The sequence below is a fragment of the Watersipora subatra genome, chromosome 3 (genome assembly GCF_963576615.1).
Source record: "Watersipora subatra chromosome 3, tzWatSuba1.1, whole genome shotgun sequence".
NCBI lineage: Eukaryota > Metazoa > Bryozoa > Gymnolaemata > Cheilostomatida > Watersiporidae > Watersipora > Watersipora subatra.
This window is the reverse complement of record NC_088710.1, coordinates 11,040,059-11,063,361: the sequence shown is the minus strand read 5'-3', so window position 1 is coordinate 11,063,361 and position 23,303 is coordinate 11,040,059. Positions and strand designations below refer to the sequence as shown.

The following is a 23,303-nucleotide window of genomic DNA, read 5'->3' as shown; positions in this document are numbered from 1 at the left end:
CTTCCCTTTGGCATGTTCTACATCTGGTGTTGACGCATTTTCTATGATTGATTCCTCCAATTTTGAAGTTTCTAATTTACTTTAGACATTATTTAATTATTGGATCTTTTGATGTCTTTGGGCGTCTTGCTGCTTGTACAAATTATATGCTTATCCTGTGGTCTGGCTGCATTCCCTATTGGTATGTTGTTTTTGCAATATTTCCATACAACAACATGCACTATTCCAAAAAAGGTACAATATGTTATGAGTTCAAACAATGTAGGCTAACATGTAATTAAACAGGTTTGTAAGGCAATGCATTACGCACTTGAATGTAAATAGATAGCTATCGTATCATTGTATCACCAATGATATACAGCCCCCCATCATGATATGGGGGCTGTATATCATTGGTATCACAGATTTATTAGGATTAAAAGACAAGCGCATTAAATTTGTTGGTTGCAGGTACATGTACGTTCGTTGTTTATCATTCGGTTCATATGAAGCTTTTTAGTCGGTTAATGCCGATAAGCTACATGTGGTAAAGGAGTTTACCTTTTTCCAAGTAGTGGTAGCTTTTGGAAAGATAACTCCCATAACATTTAGTTTATTCTACGCGAAACCATTTTGCACGTGTGCAGTGTGCCGATGTTTTGATTCCTAGCCAATTGGGCAGCTCTAATAGAACTAAACCAATCAGTTGCTTCACACGTGATTTGTTTCGCGGGAAAGATTAGTCCCTCGCTATCGTGGTGGTAAAGTTGTCTCTTCTGAGGTAGTAAAACCGCTATTTTCTACATAATTATTCTGCAAATATGGCTCTTCCCATGGACGATGGAAGCGAGCAACGTATTAGAGAAATTGAGGCAGAATACACAGAATTTCTAGACGATGCAGTAAGTGATAATACATATGTCGTAATATTGTGCATTGACGTTTCAAGTTTAATGACATACACAGTTGGAACAGCATTTCTTCATTAAAAGCATGCTTTGGCTTAAAATCATTATTAGTGTTACGGAAAACTTGTGAACATGATATCTAATAAGGAGATATGTAAATATCTAAAATAAACCACAATATCCAATCGATCAAGCAATATTTTTAACCTTCGAAAAGACTAGAAGATTATCTCTCGTGAAAAGTGGGCATAAAACGACGCTGCGTTTATTCACCTTTAGTGTTTCTGCAAAGAAGTTTGAATATGCGAATGTTATACTTCTTATTTTTTGCAGCATGACCAGGGCTTCTACTGTGAGCTTATAGAGTTTCTCATATCAAAGAAGAAACAGCGACTTATAGTCAATGTGAATGACCTTCGCAAAGGCCATCCAAAAAGAGCTGCTAGGCAAGTGTTGACCTCTAATGCACTCACTAAATATCAAATATGCAGTTTATCTCTGATAGATTTACTAGTTGAGCACATCATTGTCTACAGTACAGAGCCGATTAACATGCGTTCCTTATCGTCTTGCTATTCTTTGTTGGTAGAAAAGTAGTCCCATGAGAATGATAAATTTTTTAGCGATGTAACAATTCTTGGCTCTTTGGCTGCAAATATGTTAAAAACTGTTCAGCTTTCCAAAGTAGTATTTTCCGGAACAAATTGATAAAGCACAGTTTTATTTTTATTTCTTTTCACATAGGGCCTATATAGTGTATCCTCGAAGACTAATCCCACATTAGATTTTTAGTCTGCATTTATAATGCTCTAAATAAAACTGATTTTCTATGAGTTATTGAATTATTTAGAATCATTAAACAAAATCTTCAAAGGTTAGCATCTTAAAATTACATCGATTTATATCAAAATAATCATGGCATTTCGCTTTTCAGCAAATATTCTGGTGTTAGATGGACAAGAACCAGATTTAGAGGCAAAAACATTCGTGATGCAAGCTTCAAGTTGTGACATGTGCTGTCATTTCCTTTTCGACAAAACACAGATTTGTGAATTACAGATGTCAATGCTGACGGTTAGCCACGTGGTGAAAGCTCTTCTGTTGACTGTGTTTTTTAACATTCTCCGTCTATTTAACCCTTAAGGTGCCATATTCGGATTTCTGCTACTCAGTAGTGCTTCAGACTCTATTAAACTTGAAAATTGGTTGATGACCATGATATGTTTACAAAATATCTACAAGCCTGGTATATTCACAGTTGAAACATATTTAGATCGCCTATGAAGCAGTTTTAAACAGTTAATATAAGTATTTAAATAATAGTGGTAAAAAATGGATATCGGCAAAATTATACGCATTCCATTGCGATTTTTCAAACGGTACCTAAATATTTATAGAGACTTTTAAAACTTCTTTACCCGAGTTCCACTACGCTATTAACATCTATACATCTATAAAATATTAAAATGAAATGTTGTGTTTCTTGGTGATTGCTGATTCAACCGAAACGTGTCGTTTCTATAAACAAGACTTACATTTTCGTATGGTTTTTTGTCTAATGTTGTTACAATGTCCTTTAGTTTGAATTTGAAACTTTTCTTTGTTGAAGCACTCATCGGCATTCATTTTAGGAGATTAATGCTATTGATAATTTTATTTTGGATGATACAAATTTATTTGTTAGTCGATCCTACAGTTTTCAGGGCTCCCCTTTGGTTTGTTTTATATTCATTTTAATATAACTCTGCATTAATTTATTTTAGTTTTTCCATTTTTTTTTCATGTTATCTTAACACTTCCAACAGCAAAATAAAATGGCCATCATTTATGTAATATGAACTAGAGCTCAGCCAGTTGTATTTTTATTTCAAAAACATCATTTTTTGTATTCGCCATCATCTTGTGTGCTATAAGATCACCCAAGTAATGGACTATTGGTCAAATTCTGTTGTTGATAGGGTTCTAATGCTATATTTTAGTTTGGGACATTTTATGTTAGATAGACCAAGTAATAACAGAGCGAAAGCCAAAATAAAATGTCATGTTTATGCGTGAAAAAACGGAGGTGCTTAGCACAACGAGTGATGCAGCAGTCAAAGGGTATCAACACATGCTTGGCCGTCATGAATAAGTATTTTGAACGGACAATTTTTAAACTGAACAGTTCTAAAACCAAGCAATTTTATAATAATGAAGCCTAACAGTTGTTTTCAGTTGATATTTTGCAAAGATCGCGAATCTTTTGTCTATTTTTATGACTTGAAAATGTTGATAACACCTGGTATTTAGGTTTAATTGCACCAAAATATGATGAACGCTGTAATATGAAATGTTCTCTACCGCTGTAAGTACAGTGAGATTTTTTGCTGTCAGTAAACAACACAAAATGGTGCTTATAGTGGATTTATTCGGATAACCGACTCTGTTTTTCTCTAACCAAGTCTCCGGTACTGACCCAACTCTTATGATACAACTAAGCATTGGACCAAAAAGACCACACAGGTCCTAACAGCAAGAAGTTTGATGCTAATGTAAACCCTTCTCATGTTTCTCACGTACAGTCTTCTGAAAGATTCATTTGAAGAGATGGCAGCATTCCGACGAGCTTTGAAATCCCTGATATCGGCTGCAGACACGGACTACAGTAAGCTCCATCCTGAGTTCTTCATCGGCTTGGAGGGCAGCTTCGGTTCACGTCACGTTACGCCTCGCAGTCTCACCTCCAATCATCTTGGCAACATCATCTGCCTTGAGGGAATCGTTACAAAATGTAAGTATCCATCGTTTTTTTCATCCTGCCATTTTTACCATGTCATCAAGTCGTTTGCACATGCGCTTGTTCACGAAAAAGCCGCCATATTTGTAGAAAACAATCGTTTTTCTATTATTTAACAGTACTTTTCGGTATTGTTTTGATACTATAATAAAAGAATTGCAAAGCATCGTTTTCAAAAATTCATTGCAAAAGTTTCGTGTTTTTAACGATAAAATTGTCTCTAAAGATGGCCGACAATGATAAAATGACGTCACAAAAAACGAAGGATATTTTTTTATTGTTGAATCATATTTAATCTCAGCAAGCTGAGGCGCTATTAGGATTAATAAATGTTGTTGTTAAACGGGAGACCTTATTTGCTTGGTTATTTGTGTCTAAAAATTGTGGACTTTCCTGCTGTGATTCTTAAATTGTAGTTAATTTAACTTTGTGGATCCTCAATATTATGTTCAGAGAGTTGTCTCCTCATGTCTTGGGTCATCAATACAATCGGGCTTCTCTTTTGTGGAACTTTCATCTTTTGTTATCAGATCCATCCTCGGTCTAAACCACTTAATTTATATCGGCGCTCATTAGCCGGTATGTAAAGGGAAATTTCTAGCCTGTTTAGATAAAATCTTCTCAACTGCATTCCGCTAAGTTAAACTTTAGGATATAAACACAGCAAGTTTCAGAGTATTTCGACAGCCATATCGTCCAAGTAAGCATGAGCAAGTCTTGTTCATCCCGACTCGCTCTACTTTCAACGAAAGAGTTTTGGGGTGAAACTCAGTAAGCATCGAGCTCCCTGATTGGTTAGTTTATGAAAAACTCTGCAAACTGCGCCCTAACTGCAGAACATTTTATTTTAAAAGGTTTCTTCAAATGGTGAGCAAGCAACCAATTTTGTACAATCAAGCAAATTCCGATGACAAAAAGACTTCCGTAAATTCAACAGTAGGCAGAGTTTGTCAAAACACTCAGGGTGGATAATGTTACTGTAAATCCCTGCGTTTTCCCTTATCGAAGATCGATAACTTATGAAAAACTAAAAATGATTTATTCATGCCAAATTTATTTTTTCAAGCTGCTTAATTTTGCAATCTTTTTTTAATTTTGTAATTGGTACATTCTAGGTCCTTTTTTTCTGAAGCAAAGTGCAGAACAAGAAAGATAAAATTCATGTTAATTTTTTCGCAGGAAGTTGTTGAAGTAAGCATCAACTGACTGGTGGCTATAGATGGAGATGTGTCAATCCGCTAAACCATCTCAAGTGTGTTTGTGTGAGGTTTTCTTGCCATGCCGAGAGCAATCGTTTGCATTTTTGCACCTCTACGATTAAAAAGAGACTTCCTGTTACAGTTGATGTAGATATAGTTTTTACTCTTGCTGCAATTGAACAGGCTCTCTGGTGAGACCGAAGATGGTGAGCAGTGTGCATTACTGTCCTGCGACCAAGAAGACAATGGAGAGGAAATACACAGACATGACCTCGCTTGACCCATTCCCATCTAGCGCTGCCTATCCGACTAAGGATGAAGATGGTAACATTCTTGAAACAGAGTTTGGACTCTCAACCTTCAAAGACCATCAGACCTTCAGCATACAGGTATGCAGAGTTGAGGATTAACTTTATAACATATAACTTTAACATAACTTTATAACATATATCTCTATGCAGTTAGGCTTACTAATGTTCTCCATGGAATGTGCTCCCAGCCGTTGGCTGCCTTTGATTAGCTTTACTGCCGTGCATATTGGTATTATGTTACACTCTAATATTTGTGAGAAAATTGCCAATGTTGGAGTAAATATTTACCATTACCTATCATATTGGCTGATATTTGAGTTCAAATTTTTGCAAGATCAGAACTTTATAGTGACCAACATCTCCTGATTAGGTTTGTCAATACTGCCAAAGGTCTACTGTTTAAAATGTCTGGTCAGGCTTGCTCTGTCTCCACGAAGAGTGCTGACTGCTGACCTACCTTTAGATGGTGCCGTCAAGTCGTATTCTCACTCACTTTCCTTGACATTCAGGGCTGATATTTTTATTAATCAAATTTGATACTGATTGACATCGTCTTACAGGAAATGCCTGAAAATGCCCCAGCAGGACAACTCCCCAGGTCTATCGATATTATTTGTGATGATGACCTCGTAGATAAGTGCAAGCCCGGTGATAGAGTGCAAGTGATAGGATCTTACCGCTGCCTGCCTGGCAAGAAGGGAGGTTACACCACCGGCACATTCAGGTATAAGAGATTTCATGCATATCGACTATTAGTCATATTTTAAATTGATGTAATTGGGTGCGCAGGCTTCTGAATGTTGTAGATGAGATTTATCTCTCATTGATGATAACTATGCTCTGCTACGGCTGCAGATAGCGCGGTAGATGCTGTCTGCTACGGTCTATAGCGTTTTTTTCAACTTGTTTTTTATAGCTTTGCTATGTGTGAAAGGCAATATGAGAAATGATTAGTTTGTAAGAGATTGATACGTTATCAAACATTCTTACAAGCATTGCCAAAGCTGTCTCTCAGCTCCTCAATATTTTGAAGTAAAGGAACCTTCATTTGTGGGCTATTCTATGCTACACATTTGTTGGAAAAGATGTATAATGTTACATATTTTACATTGTATTTACCTAACTCACGTAATTCGCTATAAATAGTGAATATATTATAAATATATATGTACATATTTATAAACTAAGTTGCCTTACAGATTTTCTTTAAGTTTGTGCGGCTTCTTAGCTGTTTCTTGGCGGGAAGTCAACTCTCATTGGCAATGGGATTTATCTCCCTTGCAAGCTCTGAGCTGCATCGATGAGGCGTCAAAAGCTGAAACACTGCCTGTAGCATGAGTATACAGTGAGTCATCGACTTGCGTCCTATCCGACACACGCCCACCCGACTTTACGACCTCGGCCGTGGGAAGGTCAGGCAGCTCAGTGCGAGGCGTAGCAAGAGTCGTTCTTCATTATTTTAATTAGAAAAAATCTTTTTGCCACACGATAAGAATAATTTCTTTCGAAATTAAAATTTGGCGATTTCTGTACTGATTATATACGTTATTTAGAGATATACATTGCTCACGATAGCGAGTTCAGTGTTATCCTTTGTGGTAAAAACGGATTCGCAAACAGATAAATGGCAAAATATTTGATAAGAGTTTGAAATTTCCAAAAATACATACTAAAACTTCCTTCAAGTATGTGTTGAGTGAGCTAAATTCACTTAAGTTAGATCAGAATCGCCTTACTTCCAACTCATCTTGCGGCCGGCCAGTCGTAACTAAACGTGGTCGGTTGTCGACGACTTACTGTATATATATACACATGTGTGTGTAGATAAGTTCATGTTATAAAGCTGTTGTAATGATCCCTAGAGATAACTCTATGTCAAGAACTGGTTGGATATTTAGAAATCACTGTCTATTCCAGAACAATACTAATAGCCAATCACATAAAGCAACTTAACAAAGAAGTCAACCCTCTCTACTCCAAGGAAGATGTGGCTAAAATTAAACATCTGAGTAGACAGAAGAGAATTGTGAGTAGCCTCAGTAATTCATGCATATTGTTTGGGAGTGCCACAGTACGCTCCACGCTATTAATCTCTATGGTACTAAAGCTGTTCACTGACAAATATCAACTTGGAATGAACGCTTCAACAGATTATTCACATTACTTGTGTGAGTGGAATATTAATTACTACTAATTTTTCATTTAGCAACTTCAGTAGTGCCTAGAAACATTTAATTAGAAAGACTGGCTGCTGCCTGTTTGAATATATAACACTTTTTTCTGGTTTATTCGCTATCATATAGAAAGCTATCATACATAAAGAACTCTCTGAACTACTATATAGTTCAGAGAGTTGCGTTCCTGTTCACATGGTTGCTGCTCTTAAGGCGTAACTTAATTCCTGAATTTGTTAGAAGACATATTTAATGACATAATTTGATTGATTTTGTAGTTGAATTAGTTTTCATTTATATCGTCTGTATGTTACATCCAAAACTTGTAATGTAAAAACTGTATGTTTAAAAATTATGAAAATGAATGGCAGGCTTATCTAATTTTGTCTCCGAAGAGGAGAATATAAAAATTTGAGAATTTGTCTTCTCATGATTAAATTTCAATAGAAAATATTGAATATCTCTCTGATGTGAGACAACTCTGCTATAGCTTAGATTATCCTGCTTGTATATCTGTTTGTTTTAAACTTTTAAAATTATGATTCCTTGTTTGTGTTGTGAGTGTTTTTCATGTTTAACATTTTGCGGTGTTAAATTTAAAAAATTTATCCTTTTCTCGACATTCTTCAATAACGGAACTCATCGCTTCTTCTTTACAACAGCCTTTAGTTGAAACAATAGAACTGCGTGTTCAGGTTATTTCAAATCCATTCTTTCATCATTTGGCTGTTGTTACTGGAAGTCAAGCTAAGCCGCCGGTTAATAAATTGTGTATTCCGTTTTTCTTGCTTAGGATGTTTTTGATCAACTGGCCCACTCGGTGGCACCCTCTATCCATGGACATGAGTACATCAAGAAGGCTGTTCTCTGCATGCTTTTGGGTGGTGTAGAAAAGCACCTGCCTAATGGTACTAGGATCAGAGGGTAAGTGTTAGTTATATCTGGGATGGGCTCTGTTCACATATGCAGAGATGTCAAGGTTTTATGATGCCCCTATTAATGTGTTTTACTTAACACTAAATGCATAGGTTAGGTCCATAAATAATTTACTTTAACATTACTCCGATAGAGTTCCCAGTTTCTTAATGAAAAAGATTTGTGCATTGTTTGCCATTGATGCACGCGTGTATAAAGAATCATTGCATCTTCTAAGAATGTCTGGCTGCAAATGAATATCGGTTATCGATCTTATTACAGCTTGCTAACATACCGGCTCTGGTGTCATCTCCAAGCACCTCAAGTGAACCCCTGTGAAACCTGTTACTTCTTGTTTTAGAGACATCAATGTACTTCTAATCGGTGATCCATCAGTCGCAAAGTCCCAAATGTTACGATATGTGCTGCACACAGCTCCTCGGGCTATCGCCACCACAGGTCGAGGCTCTTCAGGAGTGGGTCTCACTGCGGCTGTCACCACCGACCAAGAAACTAAAGAGCGGAGGCTAGAAGCAGGTGAGTCATTGCGATTGATGAATGTAATGAGATGACTTTTCATCAATCATTCGGGCTGCCTTTTTGGGTAACAGCTTGTGTTGAGACTGTTCACCAGACCTTGTTTCTTAAAGCTTTAGATTATAGTGGCACCTCTACTTACGAAAGACTACGGATAAAATTTTCGAGTTACGAAATGTCTTTTGGTAGAAATTTTGCTTCAACTTTCGGAAGATATTTTATGATACGAAAAACTTTTCGTACTGAGGCCCATTAGTTTCATGTCTTCACTCGTCTGCGAGTACATGGGTACGACTCACAATTGGCTCAATTGGCTAGCGAAAGTTAGTAAATGACAAGTGTTTGGTTTTCGTTCATTGTATGATATGAAGTTATTATCTCTCATTTACGAAGTAGGACAACTCCATTCAAGTTTTTTTTTGGATGACATAATTTTACATTTTGTCCTGGTGTACATAAATCTTTTTACTACAGACCATAACAACAATATAACACCAACCTCTTCTGACCGCTGTCCTCCCACTTCACGTGGTCTTTACCTAGCCTCGTCTAGTCGACAATACACTGGTAGACCAACAAATATTGGTCACATTTTTATCCATTATTTCTCTGTTCTTCTTTCCACACATACTTTTTCTATTTATTATGTAGTAATAAGCCACCTTCTGTTAAAATTACTTATTTAACTGCGCCATCATAACACTGGGCAGAAAGTGACAAGCTATGCCAGATGTCAGTGATGTGACTCATACTCACACTGCGGCTGTTATTAGGTGCCATGGTACTGGCTGACAGAGGAGTCGTATGTATTGATGAGTTTGATAAGATGTCGGATATCGACAGGACAGCTATTCATGAGGTCATGGAACAAGGGCGTGTTACTATAGCCAAGGCTGGAATCCATGCTAAGCTCAACGCGAGATGCAGCGTGCTAGCAGCCGCCAACCCTGTCTATGGACGGGTAAGTCAACATACATTTCTATCATCCCCCTCAGAAGCAGCATGAGTGTCAGTCATTGAAACATCGCTTGGAATCCAACGTATCTCAAGCATTGCTTGTACCTTGAGCTCTCTAATTGGATGGTAAAACCCTGTTTTATGTTATGAGATCTCTAATTGGCTATTCAACCCTTTTTTATGTTATGAGATCTCTAATTGGCTATTCAAATCCTATTTTTGCCATGAACTCTGTAATTGGCATTTCAAACCCTATTTTTGTCATGAGCTCTCTAATTGGCTATTCAACTCTGTTATGTCATGAGCTTTTTAGTTGTCTATTCAAACCTTGTTTATATCATGTGCTTTAATTGGTTAATCAGGCTTTGCTTGTGTCATGAGTTGTGTGATTGGTTTAGACTTGAGGATGTACTTGAATCCAAGAATTACAGTCTGTTAATTTAACAATGCATGTACACTGTTCGTTATCAAATGTTTCACTGCAGTAAATGGAAAGCTTACAGCCATTCAATGATACATCTCATATGTCTATTTTTTCTCATTTTTTTTAATCAAATTTACCATAGGCTGCATTTTATAATATCATGTTAGCAATAATGGATGGGATCAAACTCCTACATGAGACTTTCAGCTTAAGTCTCAGTTCCAATGCTTATTCATCTAATAACATGGCTTGTACTGTATATTGCGAAACATTTGAAGGATCTTATACGATTTGTAGTTTGCTCAATTAAGTAAATTTCAGTCCACTGTTAATCCTGCCATCTATTTCCCCAGTTAACAAAGCGCTCAGCATATGAATGACTACTAGTTGGAATCCTTGTAGCCGTGTATCAGCAGAAGACAACCCTTCGTGTTTAAGTATTATTCTAACTAGGAATTTACTGTTGTAGTACGACTCATACAAGACTCCTATGGAAAACATCGGCCTGCAGGACTCGCTGCTGTCTCGTTTCGATTTGCTGTTCATTCTGCTTGACAAGAACGACCAGGATCAGGATACGATGATAGCCGACCATGTGCTGCGCATGCATCGTTATAGAAACCCTGGCGAGCAGGAAGGAAGTGGTGTGTCTCTTTTTCTTTCATTTATAATTTACAGTATTTTTAACGCACAGTGGTCTAAATGGGACATGACAGCATGAGTTTGTAGGGGTTGTCTACTCAGCGTGAATTATTGTAGCCAAAATCTATGGGAGTTGTCGGTTCACACTGTAAGGTACAATCAATAATAGTCTGTGAATTGTGTAAAGCGGTATAGTACTAGACAGTGCGATGTAGCAGGGATTGATGTCTGGAGTTTGTTGAGAAAATATGACAATTCAACCTAAGTTTTCTCTCCATAGAATGTGAAATGAAAGTGTCGGCATGCACGATTGTTTGCTTGAATGGTAGACAGTGTCTGTCTGAGAGCAACTCATTCTATGTGACTACATTACAGTGCTCTCAATGGGCAACACCGGCACAATGCAGAGCACAAATGATCTTGACACAACTGATGAGCAGTTCGCAGACGTACCAATATACGAGAAGTACAATGCACTGTTGCATGGCGCCAGCAGGAAAAAGACGTAAGTTTCTACTACTCCATGTAAATGGGACTTTTGTTTTCAGACTTGCGTTAGAGATCCAGTTTGCATGCGTTGGTTTTCTGGTCGGTTTATGTAATACAGTGCGCCCTCGGGTTTCGATGACCCTTCATACGACTTTTTTGTCTTACGATGTGGAATACGTAGTGCTGGGACGATATCAAAAATTCGTTTCGGTACGATATGATAGTGTAGTCAACCGATATATCGAAATATCAGTTATGTTATTCGGAGTTGTCTTCTCTGCCAGAAAAACTGCCGTGAAAGAACAACTCCCTAATGAATCTCTACCGGTATAATTTTCTGAAAAATCGGGTATCAAATACGTATATGTAGAGTAGAATATCCTTCGTTTTTCGTGACGTCTTTCTATCGTTGTCCGCCATCTTTTTGGAGAACTTCTATCGTTAAAAACACGAAGCTTCTGCAATTAATTATGTTTGTTATGCTTTTGTTTGCAAATTTTTATTGTAGTATCAAAACAACATCAAAAATACTATTATTCATGTAAACATCAACGATACTTACACAGTCAGATGATACAGGCCATATTATAGTCATCAAATTATTAATAACAATTAATCTTGCCACAATCAATACTCATAGAAGACCTATTCTTCAAACCTGAACTCTTGTATATAGTATCAATCAATTTATTTTTGTAAAAGTTATCCTGCATTACTTATTTGAAGTCATCATCTCATGTAAATTTTATTTTAATTTTCACACCAATAATCTCAAACTAAACATGAATTGTTCACTACTATCTTGCATTCAGGATACTTTCACAGGTTTCATTTTATTTGATAATATGCCTGAAAATAGAGGCATTTTGTTATCAGCAAAATTAAACATTACTAACTAACATACTATTAATCAAGAGAATGACGATAGTTTTCTACAAAGATGGCGGCTTTTTCGCGGACGAGCGCGTTTGCAAACAATGCGATGACGTCAAAAAACCGATGGATCTATATTATCGTCCAATATCGACGGTATCCGATATTTCGATATGGGTGGAAAGCACTCGGTACGGTCGGTATCAGAAAGTAATATCGACGATATACCGAAATATCGTAATATCGTCCCAGCACTAGGAATACGATACGATGTCTTTTCGTTTTCGCCGTATGAAATTTTTTCGCCATACGTTATCAACCAAAATTTCTCTGGAAATTCGAATTTGGCAGCCGGTGTGTTGAATATGTCGAAATAATGAAGATGTTAATGTGCAGTTCGCCGAAATCCCTTCCACAATGTAAGGAAGAGATACAATGCTCTCTCTTAGTTCAGCGTTGTTCGTTATTACATGTAGTTATGGCGAAAATGAAACCGTAAACAGATATGTAATAGAATTTTAGCCGATGATAAAATTGAAGTTAAGTAAAATACATACTAAAACTAGCTTTAAGCATGTGTTTAGTGAGCTAAATTCATTGTTTATGTTATAGGAATTCACTACGGTACATACTGCACGGAGTACATTGTGATGTTACATTTTATTGCAGATCATAACCACTGAATACACTAAAGTTACTGTAGGTAACTATAGCTACTAAGGTTAACATATTATTATGTTGCTATATTTTAATATGTACATACGTCTATAAAATTTTAGATGATTTCTAGCAGGTGTTTGCATTAGATAATTACTATGGGTTTCTATAGCCCTCTATACGACATTTTCAACTTATGATGCCAACACTGGAACGAATTAAATCCGTATGGTTTAGGTCTACTGTATTAAAGTACTGGTTTCTTGCTTCTTTGAACCTTTGATAATCGATAGGTCATAATTTATTACAATATGGACATATAAAGTCTCTTTCATACAGATGTCAACTGTAACGGCTGATGTTAGAAATCCTTGCAAAAATGCATGAATTTATATAATCTATAACAAGAGCCCATGAATTCATATACAGTCATACATTGACATACGAGCTTAATGCTTTATGGGACTGAGCTTGTATGTCAATCTGCTTGTATCTCAAAGCAATATTTCCGATATAAAATAACTAAATACAAATTAATCTGTTCCTGTACTATTGAAAAGCATTTAAAAACAGAATATTACAATCAAAAAACGTGTTTTTAATTGTTGTAATTTCGTGCTTACGCTCACAAAGCACACAATTACCTATTTAGTGGTTATGATCGGCAATAAAATGTCTAAAAGTTTGTTGTGTAGCGTCACAAAGTCTAGTGTACCGAATGTGTTGCTGCAAAGCTTCTCACATCACTGTTAGCCAATGTCTGTCTCCAATTAAGAACTCTATACAAGACTGTATGGAGTTCTTACCTTTGAGACAGACATAGTTGTTAATGGTGGTGTGAGAGAGACTTCGCAGCAGCGCATTCGATGCACTAGACTTCGTGACGCTGCGTAACACAACAAACTTAATTTAAATTTTTTCGTTGTCCTGATTTTTTATCTATTTCCTGCTTGACACTGCTTCGCTTCTGCTATAACTTTTATCTGACCTTATTGAAACTGTTCAAACTAATTCGATAAGAAAGATCGAGCGATGCTGTTTTCGAAAGCATCTTCTCGCATACTTGGCCATTTAATGGCCATCGACAACCGGCTCGTATTTCAAAGGTTTTTCATATCTCAAGGCAGTAACTTGCTTGAAATTTTGCTTGGGTCTTGATTTTTTGTATGTCGTGGCATTTCCGTTTAGGGTATGTCTGTACTCTATAACGAGAATATGAGGTTCTATATAATCTATAATAATAATGCATGACTATATAATTTGTAACAAAAAGTCATCAGTATATGTAATCTATAACAAGTATGAAGATCGACAACTTGATGGGTTGAGTTTAGCTTCTTACTCTATTAGCCAATCAGAGCAAAGAGTCAACTTTTGCTGTTCTTAATATGAACTACGAATAAGCAATGTGTTGAATGTCCTTCAGTCTTAGATACACTGATATCAACTGCTTAGCAGCATGCTGACAGCTCACTCGTTTTTGGCAGCGATAGAATCATCTGCGTGCAGTTCATGAGGAAATACCTAAACATTGCCAAAAAGATTGTACCAGAGTTGACACGGGAGGCAGCTGATTTTATCGCTGAAGAGTATTCCAAGCTCCGTAATCAGGAGAACCTACAGGGTGACCTCGCAAGGGTATGTCTATACCCATCGTATCTTGCACTGAGCGGGTGTATAATATGCTATTGCAATAGCTTCTGGCTTCAAGTTGTTAACTGTTTCCCGTTTTTTGTAGACGCAACCAATCACAGCGCGTAATCTCGAGACCATGATTCGTCTTTCAACTGCTCACGCTAAATCTCGGCTTTCTAAGAAGATTCTGTTGGAGGATGCAGAGGTGGCTGTCGAGCTCGTACAGTACGCCTGCTTCAAACGGGTTAGTCTTTCGTGTTAGTTCACACTCATAGTTTTCCCGTGTTTATCTGGGTAAGCCAGTTGATTGCAACCAAAAAAATTGTACAGTAATCCCTCCTACTTCCGCAGGGGTTGCATTACATACCCACCCGCAAAATGTGAATTTCCGCATAATAAAAACAAGATTTGCTTTTAGTCATAATTTTATCACTTGAGAATACTTAGGCTGCGTTATAAGCTTTCTTAATAACTATACATATAAGTATCTGTCCTTGACCCTTTTAAATCTAAGTACAGTGCATCCTCAGGATACAATTTTTCCACCTTACGAAGTGGAACATGATGAGTTTCTACCTCACCATACGAATCTTATTTCACCATACGAATTCAACAAGATTTTTGTCCGAGCTCAGATTTGGCAGTCGGTGTTCTTATTACGTACGTCAAAATAACAAAGACTTCGAAATGATGTTCGCCCAAAGTATTTTCACAATGCCTGAAAGAGCCACGATGACCGATTTCTCTCAGTTCAGTAATTCTCGTGTGTAAAACGATAATATTTTCTCTTGAAAACCAGTAGCAAAGTTTGAGTTGCCATTCCTTCAAACATGTCAGTGATCGGACAACTTCTCTTAACCTGCTAACAAAAATCCACTCCATTACGAAAACAGCATCGTTGGGCTTTCTCGCTGATTTAGGTTGAAAAAAGTTTTAAGAAGGCCTGCTAAAAGTTATAGTGAAATCGAAGCCCGAAACTGATAAGTGATAAAATTTTAGTGATAATAATTTGAAGTTCAGTAAAATAAAGTAGTTGAAAATACATTCTGAAACTTAGCTTTAGATGTTTGTTTAGTAAGCTAAATTTATTTGAGGTGAATTTAAAGTTTATGTTATACGTACGTCTGTCTTGAAGGTGAGAACTCCTTAGGTACATTATAATGGTACATTTTATTGCAGGTCAGAACCACTAAATACACTACAGTTACTATAGGTAACTATAGTTACTAAGGTTAGCATACTATTTTGTTACTAATTTTCAACATGTACAGCACTTATATATAAAATTTAGATGATTTTCGCCAGGGGATGTTTGCATGATATATTTGCTTTGGTTTCTATACTCTTACATACGATGCCAACTCTGGAACTGATCAAAGTCGTATCTTGAGGGTGCGCTGTACATGTGACATACTTGCTCACAGCAAAATTATACACAAAAGCGCTTATTGGTGATTCTCTATCAAAGGAGATCGTCAAATTCCATTCGATAGTTAAAAGACTCAAGCTATTCTTAGAAGAGTGTATTTTTATTACTGATATCAACCAGCTCGTTGCTAGGGACTACCATATGAACAGACTGTGCACTCTACAGTCATGCTTTAGCCACAAGACTGACTGTATTGCTATAAGTATCCAAATATAGGTCACTGCTGGTGGAGAGGACGCCCCTAACTCAAATGATGACAATACAATATCTTTAGTTAATTTATTTTAAAACAATAGAACGACTATGATGGCTAAACATAATTTATCATTATTAAATGAAAATGACTAAACACGAATGATTGTGATGCGCCATAGATTTTTGTATTGCCACAAATAGTGTGCGATCCTATCCACCACCTAGCATTGCATATTTTCCTCTATGGGTAAAGTCACAGTATTTCCATTATCATACAAGGGACATCCTGAAGCACTTAAACTAGAATTGTGCTTTGAGTTTTTGGATTTTGGTGAACAATTTTCTCATGCTGAAGCAGTTCAGTAGGATGAACAGTTTAAGACAAAAAACTTTAAAATTGCTTAAGTCAATCCATAATTATAAGGTAATTAAGGCCCATCATACAAGGGACGCAGAAAAATCGCTAAAAACGAAACTTAAATTTTAGGCTGAAAACTCTGTGAAGTATATGCTCACATTTTAAATTCCTTTTAGCTGATGTTTGCTATGTATGTTTCAATGTTCAGTGTGAAAGAACTAACAGATTCCATTAATGGTTCTCATTAAACCACAGATTATTTACCACTAAGTTTGATCATACAAGGGACATCATACAAGGTACATTTCGGATCACTTGATTTTTCCACATATTTTATTGATAGACAGTAAAGTATCTAGCTAATAGAAACTACAACCATTTTAATGGAATACTACATCTAAAACTAGCATGCACTGAAACCAAAACTAAAACTATAGAGCTAAAAAATGTTGAGTTTACAGGAAGTGACCGGACATGTCAAAAACGATAAATAATTGATATCTTAGATAAATATTGGAAATTAGATAAAGAAATGACAAATAAGATCACAAGGACATGCACCTTGCAAATTTACATGTATTTACGCTTATATTGACTGTAAGCAGCTTTGACTGCCTCAGCATTCAGCAGCCGATAGGCTCGACAATTTTTGTCGCATGGAATGAGCTCTGGGTTAATATCGAGGATAAAGTTAGAGTGGGTGACTTCGATATTTCTTGGGGTGGGCCACATCCATTTCTCTCCATTTCTTTTCATGTATTCGATTTTTAACATTTTAGATGTGACATCTTGTACTTGTCCGATGTAGTACTCTGTATCATATGCAACAACCACCAGTTTGTTGTATGTACTAGCACTGTTTGAGGGTAACGTGGTTGTGGTCGAGGTAGTTGTACTCGCATCAATCTGAGTTGTGAAGTCGGACCAACGTTTGGAAGCCACGGAGTCTTCAACAACAAATAGATGGTGTGCTTTTCGAATCCCAGGGAAAGGTGGGGCATGCTCCCACCTATTCTGTTCTGACAATTTAACCTCATCCATTTGTACGAGCAGTACGTTTATGTTTTTCAACACATTTTTCGCTATTTTAGCAAATGTATTCGCAGGGTTGACAAAATTCTCACTACTAAAGGATGAAAACAGAACCTTGCGCTTGGCTGTACCGTCAATACCATCTGCTGCACCCTTCCCATGGCCTGTCTCAAAAAACGACCAATCAGCAGTTGCATTAAGCTCATCTAAGTGGTGTTTGAGGTTTTGAACGGTGTAACGGTTCTTAAATTGCGAGCTTGGTCCGTCTGTAAAATAATGAACATGCTCAAATTCTGTATGCTTCCTCATGTCTTCTAAAATAGCTTTGTTAAACGCATATACATTGAGTTTGTCATGGTTAAGACAGTCACTTACTACGATGTAATTTCGGTGTTGTAAGTCCGCTCCGTCGGTCAGCCTGTAGTACACTACCGCAGCAAATATTGTTACAGATATTTGGGTATAGTACGCAGATTGTATTTCTACCGGCTGCTTGCAAACGAAATTTTCGCTGTAATCTTCATGTATTAGGACGTGACTTGGTGGGAGTTTTTCTTTTAACGCTGCCAGCTCTCGCTGCTGCTGATGGTCCCTATATTTATGGATTGGATATTTTCTGAGGTTTGTTTCGAACAATTCAAGAGCTTTGGAGCTTGATATAGTTTTCTGTATTTTGTTAACATACCCGTTTTCTCCTGATTCCCAACTGTAGAGTGTAATCTGGGTGGTTAAGCGGTCTCGTAGTTCATGAATCACACGGTCAATTTCTTTCGAACAAATCTCACACTTCCCTTCACAGCGTGCTTCATTGTTAAGATCGCATAATGTAGCCTTTGTCATCTGGTGCATGTTACTGATGCCTATCGGAATTAAGCTGGCCTGGTGGAATGCTGTAAAGCACAGTTCGGAGTTCTCACATATAATACATGCACAACAACTTGTTCCTGTAAAAAATTAGAGCACTTGGTTATTAACCTTTGATACTTGTACTTGCTACAAAGTGATCGAAGTCAAAATTTTACAACACAATTCTTATTAATTAAAACCAATGCAATTGAACTGATTGATTTTGTTATAACTTACCAAGTGCTTGAGTAAATGTGTATCCTGGTGTTGACTGATTACTGGTGCTTGCTTTCAGCTCACGAGCCTTTTGACACTGAGCAGCCTTCTTGAGCCGTTCCTTCTCTCTTCGAGTAGCCCTTTGCTCCTCTGTAAGGCTGGCTGTTACTTTTGCCCATGCCTCGCGTACTTGTTGCGAATGCTTAGCCTTGTACAGCTCTGGATTTTCCAATTTCTTTTTAGCTATATATTTCCTTTGCGCGGCACAATGAGCTGCAGGCCTGTCTTTGACAATCTTTACCGTCGACATTCTGGTTGAGACTGGTAGCTTGTGAAAAGTAATTGTTCTATTGCATTGACCAGCAGCAGTGTCTTGACGGGATTGTTTATTAAGGTAGCCAGTCAGGCAATCACAAGCCGACAATGCTTTGAGGAAATAGAGACAGCCACATTAATTGTATTGGAACTAATTAACTCAACTAGTTATGTTTAGTTGTCTACAATGCCAACTCATGAAGCCATCACTATTCAGATCGCGAGAAACTAAATTTTGACATAATGGGATTAAGTGCAATTAGGCTAGGAATATGTTGGGTACAGAAAAGATTATGGCCTTCCTCCACCAACAATGGTTAAGAAACCACTAACCATTTAAAATTAAGTTACGGACTGCCGAGTATAATAACCTTCGTATGTATGTTAACTATACCTCATGAAAATTGTCTAAAATAACATGGCCATCTTTTCAACGCTACTATTGTGTCATGAATATTTTCTTAATTTTTCTCAAGTAATTAAATTATTTTAAAAAACTAAACATGCCATCATGAACCTCTCATGGTACTATCGGAAAATCCTAACTAGAAATTTTTTCACATGATTTGTTTTCAAAAAACAAAAAAACGGTGCCCAAATGATCATACAAGGGACATGCATGTATTTGGAACGCCTCTTAAGCAAGATTTATTAAGGTTAGAACTTTGGAAACTTTTCCAGTCATAAAAACTTAATTGGATTAAGAGGTTCCTGGTGACACAATTTGCAATTTAAAATATGCATCTAAAAAATCCAAAAAAAATCAATGTCCCCTGTATGATCACATAATCGTCTCTTGCTGCTTAATTTTCTCAATTTCATGAAAATCGTTCATTATTTTTAAAAATCATTATTAGTTATGGAAAGTTTGGACTTTTAGCTTTCCAATGATGTGTAAAACTTGGCTCTATGATAAAATTTAAAAATCACATCTTTAGTTTCACAATACTGTGATTTGACCCCTATTTAAGGAGGTTGTCGTGTTTCAGGTACTCACCAAGGAAAGGTTGTGTTGCAGGTACTCACCAAGGAAAGGTTGTGTTGTAGGTACTCACCAGGGAAGGTTGTGTTGCAGGTACTCACCAAGGAAAGGTTGTCGTGTTGCATGTACTCACCAAGGAAAGGTTGTTGTGTTGCAGGTACTCACCAAGGAAAGGTTGTTGTGTTGCAGGTACTCACCAAGGAAAGGTTGTGTTGCAGGTACTCACCAAGGAAAGGTTGTGTTGCAGATAGTCACCAAGGAAAGGTTGTGTTGCAGGTACTCACCAAGGAAAGAAAGCGAAGGAGAGGTGGTGACTCGGATGAAAGTGAGTCAGAGGAGGCAGCAAAGGAAAAAAGAGTAAAGAAGAAGAGTAAATCGTTGCCAGGCAAAAAGAAAGTTTCACACAAAAAGCCAGGGGATGAGGGATACGACCCGTATGACTTTGATAGCGAAGCCGAGGATAGCCAGGAAGGTAAATGATAAATCTATGGAATGCTTAGTTTGTGTGATGGATCTACACAGTTGACCCTTGTCTTTTGGAACTTCACGTTCTCAAATTTTCAATTGTCTGGATGATTGTCTGATAAGCCCGTGTCTGTCCAAGGAATGACAACTTTGACCAGTAGGTGGCTCTCACGACAAACTGTGAAAGCTATGCGTGACAAACTGCACATGAGTTTCTCACCAGAGTGTTGCGCTGTAATTGTTGTTTGTTGTTATTACTTTTATTAATAGTATGTTTAACCCAATTGATAGTATATTCATGTATTCACTATTCGTGTATGCTCTACGTGTACAAATGTATATTGCGTACAGAGTATGTGTGCGAGACAATACAGTGCACTGTCGGGTTACAGGGACTCTGGGGTCACTATGTAGAGCATGACGTTTTTTCATCCTTTCATTATGGCATTTTTTTACCATACATGAACGAAAAATTTTCTCGAAATTCAAATTTGGTGGCCAGTGTGCTGAATACGTCGGAGTCACGAAAATGCCGAAATGCTATTCGCCAAAATTCCTCCCGCAAAGTAGTATGAGTGTGTATGCTCTCAGTCTCTTCGTGTTTCGAAAAGGCTTGATACTGTGAGTGAAACAAAAAATAGTAAAAAATAAGCGAACGTTAAAATTTATTGTGAATTTTAGCATTTAATATAATATTTACTGTAAAATTTAAATCATATTTATATATCCATATAACTACATGTAGAACATTAATTCGTTAGCCATGGGTCCTAAGATTGATAACGGTGTTGAAGGAATAAGTAAAGCCTGGTTCCTATATACGTCGCAAAGCACCCCGGCAACAGCACCGCAGGCTATTAGTGGTGGAATGGGAACCTACCGCCGGTAGTTGCCGGCGGCGTCGCAATAGTTTAGTGCTGTTCAAATTTCGCGAAAGGCCGCAGCTAAAACCTTCCCGTAATGCACTTTACAGGTGAAGGTAACCTTTATAGAAACGGCATGGCAAGCGAACATTTTATTTGATTCCGCGATTATGTTTAGCGATGCAGCTTATATGTGAACAAATGCCGCCTAGCGTCGCAAGCGTTTTGTGGCGCAAGTTACCACCGGAATCTCGCAATCGATATGGGAACCAGGTGTGAGAAAATGATGTTATTACAATAAAGATTTTGTTGCGGATCATAGCCACTAAATACACTAAAGTTACCTTATGTAAGTAAATAGGTACTAAGGTTAATCCACTATTTTGTTTGTATCTTTTAATATGTACAGTATGTAGATAAAATTTCGATGCTTTTTACCAGGGTGTGTTTGCATTAGATAATTTCGGTAGCCTTTTATATGACATTTTCATCTTACGATGCCAAGATCGGAACGAATTGGTGTCGAATGGCAGGTGTCTACTGTATAGACTGTTTAATGCACACAGTACTTAATTTTTAATGTCCGCACATGGCGCAGACTGTGTTAGTCCAAAAAACAAGGGTTGTCTATATAAATGTATCATTTGCTTGAATAGCCCTGTTACAGCGATATCATCTGTAGATCTACACTTGGTAGATTTATTACATTCTCATTATAATTAGTTCTATTTAAATTGTGTTTAAGTAGTTACTCATCCTTTTTATTATTTTGATTTGTATGTTGTGCTCATATACTGTACATTGCCATATTTAGTAAATCTATCATTTTTATTGTAGATGAGGCCCCAGCTACCCTGGAGGCAGTGAGAAGACAATCCCAACAAGAAATGGATGTTGCTGATGAGGATGAATCTGTTACACAGACAACAAAGACAACAGTAACAGATGAAAGGTACTTATGCTTTTCTGTTTTGTGTATAAATATTTTAGCTGAATTCTCTCATATTTCACTCTTAGTATCCCTTGGAGGTTACCTGTTAGCGCTTGTCAAGTAAAATGTGGCACGCAGCGCTGGTGTTGTTGCAGACTGAACCATTTCAAGGCCATGCTCTACCAGCTGTTTAGGCATGAACACAGCCAGTCAGTTACAATGGACAGTCTTCGCACATACGTAGAGTCTCATACCAAGGGGGAGGCTTTCAGCGACAGCGAAATCACTGCTGCCATAGAAGCCATGTCTGATGAGAATATGATTATGGTGTCCAATGATATTATATTTCTCATCTGAGTGTTTTAGTCTCCGCATTCCTTCAGGGGGCGCTGGATGTACATTTGTATATTATTTCTCGTGCATTTTCTATTGCCATTTCTTCAGCCAAGCCTATTGGCAGTCATTGTTGAAGATATACGATGACTTTTTCAGAATTTACATTTTATATGCCTCTCTGTGTTATTACTGATAAATAACACCAATAATCAATAGTCATATCAATTGTCTGGCATGGTTGACTCCCGCTGCTTGTGGAATGCTGCTCGGAACTTGTGTAACCTGTTCACCTTACGTGTGAAATGAACAATTGTTAGAATCTTGTTTCATGCCTACTTTCATCCATGTTCAGCAATCTGCTAGGAGTTGTGTGCTCTCCTAATAATGCATGCAAAGAATCATTCGGTAAATAGCGCCATAAAATTGGCATAAATACAGATTTAGGGGTTTTACTAGTGTGCCAGCATATTCTGAACTAATAACTGCTTGAAAATTGGATTTACAGTATATTATTAATCTATATATATATATTTCTCAAAGTATGTCCGTGTATGTGTCGTATGTCTGTCCGCATACCGGCTATAGCTATTATTAGAATAACTGCAGCTGGACAACAATGCTGACGCAATGTCATGAAGTACCGCCATTAGAAGCCTAGCAGCTTACTGCAATTTCCATTGGCAATGTGCCAGGCTAACAGCTTGAACGTTACAGTTGTTTGACAAAGTTTTAAAACCTTTACAGTTGTTTTCATTTTTCTCTTAATTTATTTAAAAAACACAAAATACTTCTCTCATGATATGTAGTTTGAAAGTTAGAATAGTAAATGTTATATGTTAAATACAAATCAATTTTCTGT

General features: G+C 37.2%; 1 protein-coding gene across 1 annotated transcript; it reads left to right on the top strand.

Moving 5' to 3' along the window:
• The first annotated feature begins 739 nt into the window (after positions 1-739).
• On the top strand, positions 740-22,636 carry LOC137391954 (DNA replication licensing factor MCM3-like). Its single transcript, XM_068078529.1, has 16 exons — positions 740-881; positions 1,221-1,333; positions 3,449-3,657; positions 5,046-5,251; positions 5,734-5,897; positions 7,091-7,199; positions 8,141-8,271; positions 8,624-8,799; positions 9,573-9,760; positions 10,650-10,824; positions 11,198-11,327; positions 14,329-14,479; positions 14,580-14,720; positions 20,126-20,321; positions 22,015-22,129; positions 22,264-22,636. Exons 1-16 carry the CDS (start codon positions 801-803, stop codon positions 22,463-22,465), a joined length of 2,487 nt encoding a protein of 828 aa, XP_067934630.1. The 5' UTR covers positions 740-800; the 3' UTR covers positions 22,466-22,636.
• Positions 22,637-23,303: the final 667 nt, after the last annotated feature.

Excerpts from the sequence above, each read along its gene's own strand:
- LOC137391954 (XM_068078529.1), top strand. The coding sequence starts at position 801 with ATGGCTCTTCCCATGGACGATGGAAGCGAGCAACGTATTAGAGAAATT. Across the intron at positions 882-1,220 it reads CAGAATTTCTAGACGATGCA|CATGACCAGGGCTTCTACTG; the intron begins GTAAGTGATAAT and ends TATTTTTTGCAG. Across the intron at positions 22,130-22,263 it reads ACAACAGTAACAGATGAAAG|ACTGAACCATTTCAAGGCCA; the intron begins GTACTTATGCTT and ends GTGTTGTTGCAG.